The following is a 15,093-nucleotide window of genomic DNA, read 5'->3' on the forward strand; positions in this document are numbered from 1 at the left end:
GGTTCAGTCTGCCCTTCTGGTGAATCCCTAACATGTCATGTAATGTTATGGATTGGCCCTGTCCCTCTGGCGAATCTGACATGTCATGTAATGTTATGGGTTGCCTCTGCCCCTCTGGCGAATCTGACATGTCATGTAATGTTATGGATTGGTTCTGCCCCTCTGGTGAATCTCTGACATGCCATGTAATGCTATGGGTTCAGTCTGCCCCTCTGGCGAATCTGACATGTCATGTAATGTTATGGATTGGCCCTGCCCTGGCAAATCCCACTGACATGTTTTTACATATTTATAAAAATAAAAATATTTGGTCAGTGGTTACCTGCCTCAGAACCAAATTCTGTTTCACAACTATAATCAGAAAAACTATTTTGAGATATGTCTTCATTTCCCCCTTTGATGTAATGAAGATGCTGTTACCACATTGACACATATTTTTCATCACTCACCTTGATAAAACCTTCAAGAAAAAGAGAAAAGAGTACTCATTTAACTTTGTTTTAATGTTCAAAGGTCTTGTGGGATCCACATTACTAATGAAAATTCTGACGCAATGATCAACTACATGATAGCTCTACTCCTCTTCAGAATTGTTAAATCCTTCTATCACATAGATCACTGATGTGTACAGATGAAAGTTCAAGTTCTCCATCTCTAATTAAATCTTCAATAAATCTCTTTTACTCTCTTTTTACTCTTTTAATTGTTTCAGTCATTTGACTGCAGCCATGCTGGAGCACCACCTTTAGTCAAGTAAATTGACCCCGGGACTTATTCTTTGCAAGCTTAGTACTTATTCTATCGGTCTCTTTTGCCAGGGAGGTAAACACACCAGCATCGGTTGTCAACACAGACACACAAACACAGACACACACACACAGACACACACACACACACATACATACATACATACATATATATATATATATACATACATATATATGATGGGCTTCTTTCAGTTTCCATCTACCAAATCTACTCAAGGCTTTGGTGGGCCCGAGGCTATAGTAGAAGACACTTGCCCAAGGTGCCACGCAGTGGGACTGAACCCGGAACCATGTGGTTGTTAAGCAAGCTACTTACCACACAGCCACTTCTGCGCCTATATATATAATAATAATAATAATAATAATAATAATAATATAAATCATTAACTAATAATATTATTAAATTTTAACTCACTTGAGGTATCAACCACCATGATGCTCAAAAATTGATGGAAGAAATATCCAAAGATATTCAGTTGATAAAAAGTAACAAATAAGTGCATGGTGGTACAAACAAGAAGCATTTTGATAGGAAGGTCTCTCTCTAAAAACGAGGCTGAACTTTGTTTCTTGCATGTTAGAGTGCTTAGTTCCTGTTTTCTGTCCCAAATGACAACACTTTTTGAAATGCAATTATGTGCAGTTCAGGTCTGGGCAAGAAGTAATTAGAGCCATTTAGTTGCTGACAACACAATCTAAATGGCTGTTAGTCTTATTCATGATACAACCAGGATTTTTCTTGTTTAATTTTATTTTTAATATACAATGACATACTAGTGAATGCATAAGTGATTATGTTGTAAGAACAAATACTGAAAGAATGGTGACAATTGGCGGTATTAAATGTGGTTAAACTACAAACATGTAAAACACATTGGAATATTTCGTTTTAGGATTTGGTTTGCAAGATTCTTTATATGAGTTCGTGTGTTGAAGCATATTCTGTTGTGTCTGGGGAGAGTCATTCTCTTTTGGTGCCTTATAATGTAACACACTCAGCGGTAAAATTTCCACTTTTTTTTCTTATTTTTATTGTCCTAAAACTATTGAAAACTAGTCAAAACTATTGAAAAGGTTGCAAGACGCAACAAAAATTTTAGGACAATAAAAATAAGAAAAAAAAGTGGAAATTTTACCAGTGAGTGTGTTACATTATAAGACACAAAAAGAAAATGACTCCCCAGACACAACAGAATACACTGGAATGAAAATAGTTGAAGACTAAAGATGTATGAGTGAAGACTAAAGATGTATGATAGAGATAATCTGATTGGTCAATACAATGTATATAATTCTAGTGCAGAATAACTATTTTAAATTGATTATATGATATTTTGTTTTCTTCTAGATGCACAATCTCCTGGAGCTGGTGAGGAGGGAGCAAGACATCTACAATGTTGTATTCCATGAAATAATCCGCCAGGTTGACATTTTCTCATTCCTATATAAAGTCATTTTATATTATGTATCTGTTTCTTTATTACCCACAAGGGGCTAAACATAGAGGGGACAAACAAGGACAGACAGACGAATTAAGTCGATTACATCAACCCCAGTGCATAACTGGTACTTAATTTATCGACCCCGAAAGGATGAAAGGCAAAGTCGACCTTGGTGGAATTTGAACTCAGAACGTAGCGATGGGTGAAATACTGCAAAGCACTTCGCCCGGCGTGCTAACGTTTCTGCCAGCTTGCTGCCTTAAGTCATTTTATATTATGTATCATTTACTGTGTATGTGTATGTGTGCATATTCTTGTCTTTGGTGAAGATTTTACAAATGATATCAAGAAGGTAAGCCCATGGTTTACCTTCTTGATATCATTTATAATTTTCATTACTGTTTTGTAAGCTGAGCAACATTTTACACAATTGTAAGCTAGTCTCTTGTTAGAACGGTTGGGTTAAGTGAAAACTAACAACTGTTAGTCTCTAGAAACTGCGACCATTCTGATTGGTATGCCATTTTACTGACAACATAGAGTATATCCTCAGATTTTGTTTGTTCCTTCCTAAGCCATGCCTAGCTCATAAGGGCTGGTTTCCTTGGTGTAAAGGTTCCCCACCTGGATGGGACGCCGGTCCGTCGCAGGTGAGCTCCAAGATGCAGGAGGAAAGAGTGAGAGAAAGTTGTGGCGAAAGAGTCAGCAGAAGTTTGCCATTACCTTTTGCCGGAGCCACATGGAGCTTTTAGGTGTTTTGCTCATAAACACACACACATCGCCTGGTCTAAGATTCGAACCTGCGATCCCTCAACTGTGAGTCTGCTGCTCTAACCACTAGGCCATGTGTCTCCACATCCTCAGATTTGCTCTACAATAAATTCTTGTGGTGGTTTTCATAGCTGAGTGATATACACCATAGTTTAGAAAATAAGATCACCTGAAGGTTATGAGTCCAGGCTCCACTAAAAGTGACATTTCAAAAACAGCAGGACACCCATGAATCATGATCTTGGTGGATCTGGCTCTTCTAGAATGTCAGGAACTAATGGGCTGAAATACTTGCTTGATGGGAGTTCTTTGTCTGAAAATTTCTCCTGCTGTCCACTCACTCCATAGTGACTTTGAACTTACTATTTTTTAAACATATTCTGAAATATTTAATTCTATACTGCATTTGATATAAAATGAATTATTAATAATTGTCAAACTAGCACCAATATATAAATAAATTAGTTTGCTTTCTTGTAAGTTAAGCAACATGTTTTATGTAACTAAGCTATATTAATTATATATGCCATTTCTTAAGTATATATGTTTATTTTAATTATCATTCTTTTCCTGATAATGAATACATAAAAAGCAATTCACCAGTATCTTTATATGCAAGCTACCAATGAATTTGATATTGTCAAAAATATTGCATAGCCTTATTGGATAAGAGCTCTTGGGAGTGATAAATGCTATTGTAAAAACCCATGTAATTTACGCAGTTTTTTTGCAAAAATATAAATCAACTTTAGGGGTGTGTAAATTACATGAGTAGACCATTTCCAGAACGTTTTTAGAAATTTTTTTGTTGAAAAAAGATGTACAAAAGATAAACATTCATACCAGAAGTTGACTCATTTAGTGTAAGTATATGTTTTTACAGACAAAATAAGGGCTTAAATATAATGAAGTTGACTTTTATTTATGCTGGATGGTATAATGCTTACTTTTTCTGCATAAATTTACTAAAATCATTAAATGGTTAACTACTTTTTGCAGTCTGATGTTCATGCTGGTAATCAAGGTCCAGGTCATATTATTATAAACAACACAAACACTTTGTAATTTAATAGCTTTTAATGTGATATTTAAAAAATTTTTATTTAGTGAAAATTAAATTATTTTTATTTAATGAAAATTTAATAAAATTAATCTTAAGAAAGTGAAATTATACTAAATACAACTAAATTGAAAACCTTTCCCCCCTGGCCATATCAGCAATTCTGAAAACTTTTGGTTGCGAATTTTACATGAATAGAAGCTTTTATTAACAAATTTTATCCTGAAAATCACCTGCGTAAATTACACAGGTGTGCAAATTACATGGTGATATGGTAATATGTACAACAAAAGTGAAAGGCAGTGAGCTGACAGAATCACTACTGCACTTGGCAAAATTCTTAGTGGCAATTTGTCCATCTTTTAGTTTGAGTTCAAATTCTGCTGGGGTTGACTTTGCCATTCATCATTTTAGGGTTGATAAAATAAGTAACAGTTGAACAATGAGGTTAATATAATTGACTTAGCCCTCCTTCAAAATTGCTGGCCTTGTGTCAAAATTTGAAATCAATATGTACAACAAAAGAAGTACTTTACCAATCCTTGGACGTCAACAAGCATATCCTGAAGTCTCTCAATTCTAAGTTTTACTTCTAGATTTGGAATTTCTTCTTTGAAGTTTTTCACAATCTCTTCTATGACTAGATTATCAGTATATAGGAGTTCCTATGGATAGCTGGTGTTAAACTCCTCTGCTACAGGTTGGAGAATTATAATTAGGAGAAACCAGAAACTGAACTTTGGTGATTATATGTGCACACTAAATTCCTTACTGATCTGCACTTAATGCCAATCTTACTGAACTCATGCATGTATCCATCCATCCATCCATCCATCAGTCCATCCATCAATCCATCCATCCATTGACCTTGTGCCACATGTGTGTGTGTATGTGTCTGTCTGTCTGTTTTTGCATCTATGTTTGTTCCCCACCAGCACTTGGCGCCCAGTGTTGGTGTGTTTACATCCCTGTAACTTAGTGGTCTAGCTAAAGAGACCAGTAGAATAAGTACCAGGCTTTACAAACAATAAGTACTGGGTTTGATTTGTTTCACCATAATTCTTCAAGTCAGTGCCCCAGCATGGCCACAGTCTAATGACTAAAACAAATACAAAATAAAAGATCCATCCATCCATCGATCCATACATACGTACAAACATGCATGTATAACTGATGAGCTTTTGAACAATGCCATCTAACAAATTCCACTCACAAATCATTGATTCACCTGAGGCAGTGGTAGAAGAAACTCATCCAAAGTACCACACTGTGAGATATAGCCATCAACCACATGGTTGCAAAGGAAACTTGTTAAACACACAGCTAAGTCTAAGTTTATATGATTTAAAGTAATGGCTGTATTGTTCTTCTAGAATTGAAGGCTTGAAAGAGAAAACCAATCCTTTTGTTGTGGTTAATTTTCTAGGTGAGTGTGGACTGTATTGAGCGTGGAGATCTGCTGGCTGAAATACGACAACGCTACTTGGACCTTCTGAACCGAGTTCCTGAACAGATCAAAAGGTAATGTGAGATCTTATTTGAAATCACTTAAGGAAATAGCAGCTGCATTGTGATCACTGCAGCATAGAAAGGATTTCTTTGTTGAGCCTAGTCTATAACTTTAAGTTCCAAATTATATTGATTTTATTTCATCCAAGGGTAAAAGCAATGTGTATTGGATGGTTTGAATGAGTAAACCATCCATTAGTGATTTTGCCAGATTATGTAATCAATACTATATTTATAGTGAGACTACTACAAGAAAATTTATTGGCTAAAAACAAAGTTCTCCTCTTTACACTCTAGATTTAAAATACCAATGAAAGAAAAAGACAACAAAATTTAATTTTTATATTCAATTACACTATTTATAGCAATAAATAACTGCATTGTTTTCTAGTTATTTGTTATAACCCTAGTGAAATTTCACGTGACACTGGCCTGGTTGTGCAGTTAAGAAGTTAGCTTTCCAACTATGTGGATTCTGGCCAGTCCCACTACTGTGTGGTATCTTGGGCAAAGGTCTTCTACTATAGCCTCAGACCAATCGAGGCCTTGTGAATAGTATGATAGATGGAAACTGAAAGAACCTATATGTGTGTGTGTGTGTATCATCAAGCATATATCCACTTTGAGGTAGCACATGTGATGCCTCATAGATAAAGGATCCCCATACGATATCAAGTAGAGGATCTTAGACTGGCTGGGACCCTACATTGTGAGTAGATTGGGTGGAGGAGAAGTTAAGGTAGAAGTGCGAGACACTGTGTTTGTAGTGGTTGGAAGTAGTGAGAGGAGAGTGGTGTGTTCTGACAGAAATGTCGAGAAATTCAACGGAAGATTTAGAGATATTGCAGGAGAATTCAAGAGCAAGATGGAAGGATTGGACAAAAGAGAGGAAGTAATCTAGAAAATATCCAGTTCACACTGTAAAGTGTTGACATTCAGAAGGGCATCTAGCTGGAAAAACCATGCTAAAGCAGTCCTTGCTGGTGCTGGTGCCATGTAAATAGTTCCCAGTCCACTCTGTAAAGTGGTTGGGATTAGGAAGTGCATCCAGCTGTAAAGCTAGGCCAAAACAGTCCTCAATGGTATGAGGTTATAGTTTTACCATTGGATGCCATCTGTAGAAATTGTGTTTTAATTTTTCATGTTTATACATATATTTTCTCACGTACACATACATGTATGTAAACATGTTAGTTCATATATTTTTGTTTGATGCTAGAAACTTTGGTTTATAAAGCAAAAATGCAATTTTTAATGCAGCTTATATGAAGAAGTGCTTTCACAACGAGCCCTTGACCGAAGGTTAACAGATGAATTAATTAAATTTAAGAGTGCTTTGATCCACCTCTCTGAGTAAGTAAGAATGTTTTTTTAATCCTTTCATTCACCAAAAATAGTTCTCATAATTTTCTTAATCTTTAAATGTGAGCAGTTAAGTTTATCAGGCATTGTCTTATGAGCCACAGGCTGTATGTGTAAACGTTGGTTTTAGTCTATAACCTAGGATTATTTCTGTAAACACATTTTAACAGTTCAATACTTGATGTTATAAATATGCAAAGAGCTTGTTATTTTGGCGTACCTTTATGTAATCACAAATGACTGTTATTATTGTTGTTGAATTTTCATGGTTCACTTGCTGAAGTGAATACAAGGAAATATTTGAAGGAGCTTTTGGTTCTACATTGGGCATATTTCATAGTTTATAATGAAGTTGTAAATAAACATGGCACTTAGACTCATATAGATAAGTTTTTGTTGTTGGTCAATAAAACATGATAATTAGTTTTAATTATATAATGATATATTAATAATCATTCTGTTGTGTCTGAGGAGAGTCATTTTCTTTTTGTGCCTTACAATGTAACACACTCACCAATAAAATTTCCACTTATTTCATATTTTTATTTTCCTAAAATTTTCGTTGAGTCTTGCAACCTTTTCAATAGTCATGGTGGGTGAGTGTGTTACATTATAAGGCACAAAAAGAAAATGACTCTCCCCAGACACAACAGAATATGCTTCAACACACGAACTCATATAAAGAATCTTGCAAACCAAATCCCAAAACGAAATATTAATAATCATTGTAAAAGAGATGGCTGAGAAAATAGAGGGTACGAAACATTTTGGTACAGCCATTATGGTATTGCCTATTTGACTTGCTGATTTGATGCTGGTTTATTTGACATCAGATGTTTTAATGTTTCCCTCATTCTCTCTCTTTTTCTCTCACTCACTCTATCTGTATGAGTTTATGTCTGCATGTGCATGCACATGTGTGTGTTGTGTTTGCCTCTAGTGACAAAATATAATGTTGCCAAAACAGGCAGAATTTCCAGTCAGCCATTATAAATCATCAGTTTCCAAACAGCTGCAGCCTGTCACCTCATTCTGGGAAATAGAGTATTCTATTATAAATGCATTATAGCATTTACTCTTGATCTCAGTTCTGTATCAAAATTTTACTGTTTGGCTTCGCTTTTCATTTCTCCAGAAGTCAATAAAATAAATGTCAGAAATATGATGTTCACAAATATGATGAGGTCAATTTCCTCACTGAGAAACTTATACTTGTGGCTATACTCATAGTAAAGTCAGTTGTAGTTTTTAAATAGTCAACTAAATCATTATTCAACTAAAACTATCAGCAACAATGAATATTTAATTAATACTTTAGCTCCAAATTAGATTAAACTGGCATGCAAATGAAATAAATTCATAATTTATATGAATTTTTGTATAAGATTTATTTAAAAAAAAACAATTTACAGGATTATAAATGGAAATTGTTCAAGATGTCTCAATAGTGCTTCTTTCAGGGAAAAATTATTCAAATGTTCAACATACATTGATAAAGTACACAACAATGCAACTATAAACAATTATTTGAATTGATGGAGGAAATAAGATATTATAATTCAGTTAACTTGTGGTTGTTCAGGATGACCAATTTTGTTGGGTTGGTCATGACAATTTGGTAAAGAGTAAGAAGAGATAGAAGTAAGATACTCTATCTCTTACTGAAACATCCAACGATAAATGTTTTGCATTTCTATGTAGTTAAAATTTCCAACAGTTGTATTTCATATATGTATAATGAATTCATTGTGCATATATGTTATTGTGAATATGAAATATTTGTTTGAATATCAGCAATATTATACCGAAAAATAGGCAAGTCTTAATATTTGTAATTTAGTAGTTTACCCCATACAATGTCAAATTTTTGTAAGTAGTGGTTTTGGGAATGTTTTAACCCATATTACTTTTGGTAGTTCTGTCTATCTGTCTGTCTATCTCTCTCTCTCTCCCTAAAACATACATGTTATTGTGCATGTAATATTTAAAGGCTTACACTGCGTAAGACAGAAATAATGTTTTAATACTAATAAGTGATAATTGCACATTGCTATTATAAACAGAATAAGGCAGGTAATTATATGGAAAAATATTTGCATGCATACAGATATGTATATCATCATTATAGCCCAAGGTTGTTTAACTTTTGTTGAATATTATATACAGAGTGTGTTATGCAAAACAAATAGAGGAAAGTGAGAATACATTTCATGGAACTGACAGAGTTCTGTGTGATACCTGAGGTGATTCTGTTTTGAAGTTGTAAATCTCCAGCTTTTTATAACCTTGAGCAAAGCTCCTAGAACTTTTGGAAAAAACATTTTGGAAAGAATCTATAACTTTTTTCTTTTAACCCTTTCATTACTGTATTTATTTTGAGATGTTCAGTGTTTCTTTCAATTACTTTAAATATAACAAAGAATTTAGTAAAATTACTTAGTTATCATTAATCTAGTGTTAGGAACATAAATTGTGACTTAGGTTTGGTGGAAGATTTTAATTCAAAACTTATGAAAACAAGACATTTTTGTACTCAGAGCCAGAACCGGTTTCAGCCGGGTTGGTAATGAAAGGGTTAAGTCTACTGTCTTTCCTTGTTACACATCAGCTGATATTGAATGGGTGGAAAACACTCATATACATGTTCATGTCTTTTATGGCAATATGGTAAAGTTTAAACAACGGGTCATGCCTTTTTATGAAAATATGATTAGGCTGTGGTTCTAAACTGAGAAGCTGAGCAAATTGGTTCATAATTAGGCTGAGATCTGCTACAAACTAATGATTGCCAAATATAACTAAGTATTAAAATATAAACTGGTGGAGTGAACGATATTAAATTTATGGCTGTGAAACCATTAAGATTTATCTAATGCTGTCTGAATATTTATACTCAGTCTTCTAGTTCTATAAACCAGTTTTATTTATTGTTATGAAGTCTCAACAGAGTGTTCATTTTATATACTAATTATTTCAGAGAACTGGCATGTGTAAAAGCCCAGGACATTAGACTTACTGATGAAGTCAACATAACCAGGAAAGCAGTAAGAAAATATTTTTGAAAAATTGTTTTTGTATCTGGTTTCATTTTTCAAGAAAGCAAGTTTCTTTCTTTCAATTATAGTATTTTGTACATTTCTTATGCTTCTGATAAATTCAATCAAATAATTTAGATTATGTTTTATAATGAATTTTTGTCCTCAGACTGAATTTATGAGTTAAATGTAAGAGAAGGATAAGTTGTCATACCATATTCAGTTGAAAGAGTTTATTTAACAAGTTCACAAGTAAGAACTATTTTCTTTTGTTGAGAAGATTTGGATATTTTACAAAATATAGTTTTTGGAGAATATATTCTTGCAACTGTATTACAAGATAACAAACTCCAGCAATGTTGATGTAGATGGAGCAAAGAAGTTTGTGTACTTTGGAGTTACTCATGATAAAGATATTTTTATACATTCCACTGGTCTGTCTAGAACAATTTTAAATAGTAAGGTTTTATTCTTTACTGCAGTTTCAGATTAGGAACTTTATCATAAATTGAACAGCTGACACTGCAGCTTCAAACTGAAAATGAAATTATTGCTTTCAGTCTGATCTATTACTTACTTATTAACAATTGCTATTAAAATCATTCAAATTTATTAAAATCATTCTAATCTGTTTAATATGCTTTAATACTTTGAATACTTCTTCAATATTACCACATATAGGTTTTGATATCAGCTATAAAAACAATGTATAAAAAACATCATTATTCTGTTTCTGAGATTATAAACTAGAGAACTTGTTAAATGCTGAATGTGATCATGGTCTTTAAATTATTACATTGTGTCAAAATGTTTTTTTTTTATGAAGCCTTTAACTATGTAATAAAATTTCATTGTTATTACAGTAATAATGTTAAATAATCCACCATAAAACAGAATTGATATTTTCTGCAAGTCACAGTGTCTCAGTAAACTTAACCTATCACAACAAAAAATAATTTCAAACATGACATTCCTCAACAAAACATAGATTGTTATATTTAAAACTGCTTTCTGCAGTGAAGGGCAATTCAATTTTGAGTGGATATATCTGGTTTCCATATTAAAAGGATTAATGACATAATCAAAGAAAGAAGGGCAATGTCTGTAATCTTCTTTTAGGGTCTCTGAGACTGAGGTGAAGTCAGGAAGAAATTATCCACAGACCCAAAACCTTTCCTAAATGCTTGCAACAGAGCATTTTCTGCTAAAAGCACCATTCACAAACCAAATAGTGGTGTCAAACTGGATAAACACATTAAGTCTACCATCCATGAACATGAATGATCCCTCTATGGGCTTTCATACAGTTTTTATTTACCAAATTTTGCTCCCAAGACAATGGTTGACCCAAAGCTATGATAAAAGATGTTTGTTCAAAGTTCCACATGGTGGAATTGAACCCAAAACTACGTAGTTATGAAATGAATTTATTTTACCAAATGGCAATGTGACAAAAACTGTGTTAAATTATAAGCGATAACTAGCCTAGATCTCACTGTCAGAATGTACCATTCCAGTACATAAGGATCAACAGAATTATTTAGGGTGACTATTTTTTTTATTTATTTAATAATGAAAAGTTTTATTTACCACATAAAAATTTGGCATTAAGAATATTTAGCAGAATTAGGAATTTGAATATTGTGTGCATGCTACAAATGTGTGTGAGTGTACCTGAGAGACATACAGGGGAGAATGTGGAGAATGTGTGTGTGTATATATGTATATATATGTGTGTGTGTGTGTGTGTGTATTTTTTCTTTCCATTCCTCCCTTTCTGTCTTTTACTTAGAGATGTGTGTATGTATGTATATATATATGTATGTATGTATGTATGTATGTATATATATATCTATCTATCTATCTATCTAGAGAGAAAGCTTGAGTGACTGAGAGAGAGAGAGAGAGAGAGAGCCTTGAAAAATATTGTGGGTCAAACACTCCCAAAACCACTTAGAAAAATTCGACATTGTGCCGAGGTATGAACCAGATAAAGTCTCAAACTACTAAATTACAAATGTTTGGACTTTTCTTATTTTTTGGTATAATATTGTTGATGTTTAATTTCTTTTACTGAATTTGTTATATGATAGGAATTAACATTGTATTTTCTTCAGTTAAAAACTGCTCTGAGTGAATCAGCCAAAAATGCCAATATGCTAAAGGAGTACCAAGAATTGTATGATCTTCAGCGTCACCGTTTGGAAAGGCAGGTGTACAATACTACTCAAGAGCGAGACCTGTGGTGCAAAACAACTTATAATTTAGCCATCAAAGTGAGTTCTTCACAACTGCTTGTTTATTATCTATTTCATCCTTTGGTGGAAGGTAGTGAGTTGGCATACCACTGTAGGCATAGTGGTATTCCTGGGAAAGGTACTTTCTTTATGAAGTGCAGATAAGATGTTTGTTTTTCAACCACTTGGTTCTGAGTTCAGTTCCACTGTGTGGTGCCTTGGGCAAGTAGCGTCTTCTCTGTTACAGTGAGAATCATGACAACTCCTGTGAAAATGGACTAGCTGAACTCATATAAGTAACAACATGTTTGACTGAGAGTGGGAGATGAGAGATTGCAGGAAGTCGAAAGGTGTTGTTTGGAGTTCGTGGATTCACAGGAAATTATATAGTTTATTGAGAGTTGTTTTGAATTGGTTACAGTTGTTGGCATAGTATTTACTTGGATTCTTACAAAACTAGAACTGGAGGACCAGAATTTAACCCTGCAGACAGTAGCAGAGGAATGTCAAAGAATTATCAACTTGTGACAGAACATAAAGAAAATTAAAGAAAAAAATTCTCTCAAGTACAGACATATCAACTGGGAATAAATAAAGAAAAAAGAATATTGTGACCAAATCCATGTTATGGGTGTGGAGGTCTGTATTTTAAGAAAGACTGTCCATTTAAAACTTGGAAATGTTTCAGTTGTCAAAAAATAGGATATAAAAGCTACTGTGTCTGTTTTGACAGTGATTTTATAGCTGGGTGCCCTTCTTAACACCAACCACTGCAGGGTGCTTCTTATGTGGCACTGCACTGTGGAAGAAAATTGGGAAACCTACATTAAAGAAAACATCGGGGCATCACAGATGAAAGACTACACTTCTTAGGTGAAATGGTAAGCGACATTACATTTTGTGGTAAAAACCTTTAAAGCAAAAGTGTTTGTGTTAAAAAATGCAACAAACTCATTTGGTACTGACTTGATGGAGTTGCTTGATTTATGTGACCTCCCTATAAATGTGATATGTAAAAACATTCATGTTTTTACAAGCACTAAAAAAATCAGGAAATGAATTAGTCAATGATGCAGCACTAACTCAATTCTTAAGGGTTTATAGGGTAACCCATAACCCAAACACCTGTTCAGGCAAGCTGCCTGCAGAGCTAATGTTTACCTGGAAGATAAAATCAATTTTTGATAAATTGTTACCTACAAAAAAACTTATAGGGAAAACCCAAGAAACACAACAAAGTACTTTAATGTGGGAGATAAATAAAGTTCATTTCAAAATATGTAAGAGTGGAAGACAAGGTTGGGCGGACGGTATAATAATGAAAAGAATAGGCAATATGATGTACATAAAAAAAAGTCAAATAGGAGAGCACAAATGACATGTGAACCAGTTGAAGACTAGACATATTGAAGAAAGAGAAGAAATACCAATGACTTGTTCGATGTTCCAACACCAAAAGAAGTTGAACCTAGGCAGATTTGCAATAGAAAACATAAACAAACAGAACGACTAGAAATAGTCTCTAAGTGAAAGAAGTATTAAAATTTCTGAGGAAATTAAAATCTTAAAAAAGGAAGAGGTGATGATAAAAAAAGAAAAAAAAAAGAAGAAAATTAAATAAACAAGTTGCACTTGCTACAGAAGTCAAATCTGAAAAGGTGAGAATCATGACACACCTTGTGAGAATGGATTAGCTGACCTTGTACAAGTAGCAGCGTGTTTGACTGAGAGCAGAAGATGAGAAATCACAGGAAGTCGAAAGAGGTCATTTGTGAGTTTGTGTAGTCACAGAAAATTGTTGAGAAGTTGTTATAGTTCATTGAGATTTGTTTTGAATTGGTTACAGTTTTTGGCAGAGTATTTGAGAATACATCAAGTGGAGATAGTTTGGTGTCTACTCCATTCCATGGTACTATATATCACACTGTATTAGTGCGAGACACTAAGGTGACATATACAGTAACCACGTTACAAAAAGCTCTGAACTGAGCAAAGCCTTGTGAATGGATTTGGTAGACAGAAACTGAAAGAAGCCCATATGTATGTATGTATGTATGTATGTATGTATGTATGCATGCATGCATGTAAGTATGAAAAAGCCTCTGTGCAGTTGATTGATTTCCAATGGATAACATTAGTAGCATGGATGGGGGAGGCATGGGTGACTGCTGGTGACCTTCCCAGACTTGTGTCTCAGAGGGGAACTTTCTAGGTGCAAGCCAATAGTCATTCATGACTGAAGGGTCTTTTTACTTTATATATATATATATATATATATAATTTTAATCCAAAAGGGAAACAAAAAAACAACAACAACAGGAACAATTACAGTATTATTATTAATAGGCGCTCAGGAGATGGAAGCAGGGAGGTATGACGTTTCGAGCGGAGCTCTTCGTCGGAAACATAAAGAAGGAAGAGAGAAAAGAAAGATCCCAGAGCGGGCAACAGGGAAAGAGAAAAAAGACGACTGGTGTTTACGAGTTGCACATGGTGAAAGGCGGATGTTGACGATAACAAGAGCAAAGTGGGTTTTTAAAGGCAAAAGAGTGGAGACAAGGTTGGTAACCCAACAGATGTGTGTGTATGTGTGAGTGTGTGCATGTGCGTGTGTGTATGTGTGTGTGTGAGGCGAGATGAAAAAACAAAAAAAATATGTGTGTGTTAGTGTGTGCGTCTGTGTGTAGGCGTGTGAGGTAGGGCGAGACTAGTGGTCAGCTAGCAGACGAGGTCAGTGCTAAGAAAAAGAAGGAAGGAGGAAGGGAGGTCAGTAGTAAGAAAAAGAAGGAAGGAGGAAGGGAGGGAGGTGAAGGGGTGGGGGCGTATGTAGCGTGCCAGCGTGTGTTGAGTAGTAGTGTGTGTGTGTGTCCAGTGTCGTGGTGGTATTAATGAGTAGATTGAATGTGTGTA

The 15,093-nt window shown here is 34.4% G+C and overlaps 1 protein-coding gene across 1 annotated transcript in view; it reads left to right on the forward strand.

The window, feature by feature from the left end:
• LOC115224541 (axonemal dynein light chain domain-containing protein 1-like) overlaps positions 1-15,093 on the forward strand; it is a 138,465-nt gene that overhangs the window by 23,937 nt on the left and 99,435 nt on the right. The window contains exons 9-13 of the mRNA XM_029795454.2: positions 2,116-2,190; positions 5,467-5,561; positions 6,810-6,902; positions 9,889-9,955; positions 12,064-12,222. Of these exons, the coding sequence (XP_029651314.2) occupies positions 2,116-2,190; positions 5,467-5,561; positions 6,810-6,902; positions 9,889-9,955; positions 12,064-12,222 (489 nt within the window). The remainder of the gene's footprint in view (positions 1-2,115; positions 2,191-5,466; positions 5,562-6,809; positions 6,903-9,888; positions 9,956-12,063; positions 12,223-15,093) is intronic.

Source organism: Octopus sinensis, linkage group LG2 (assembly GCF_006345805.1).
Source record: "Octopus sinensis linkage group LG2, ASM634580v1, whole genome shotgun sequence".
NCBI classification, from domain to species: Eukaryota; Metazoa; Mollusca; class Cephalopoda; order Octopoda; family Octopodidae; genus Octopus; species Octopus sinensis.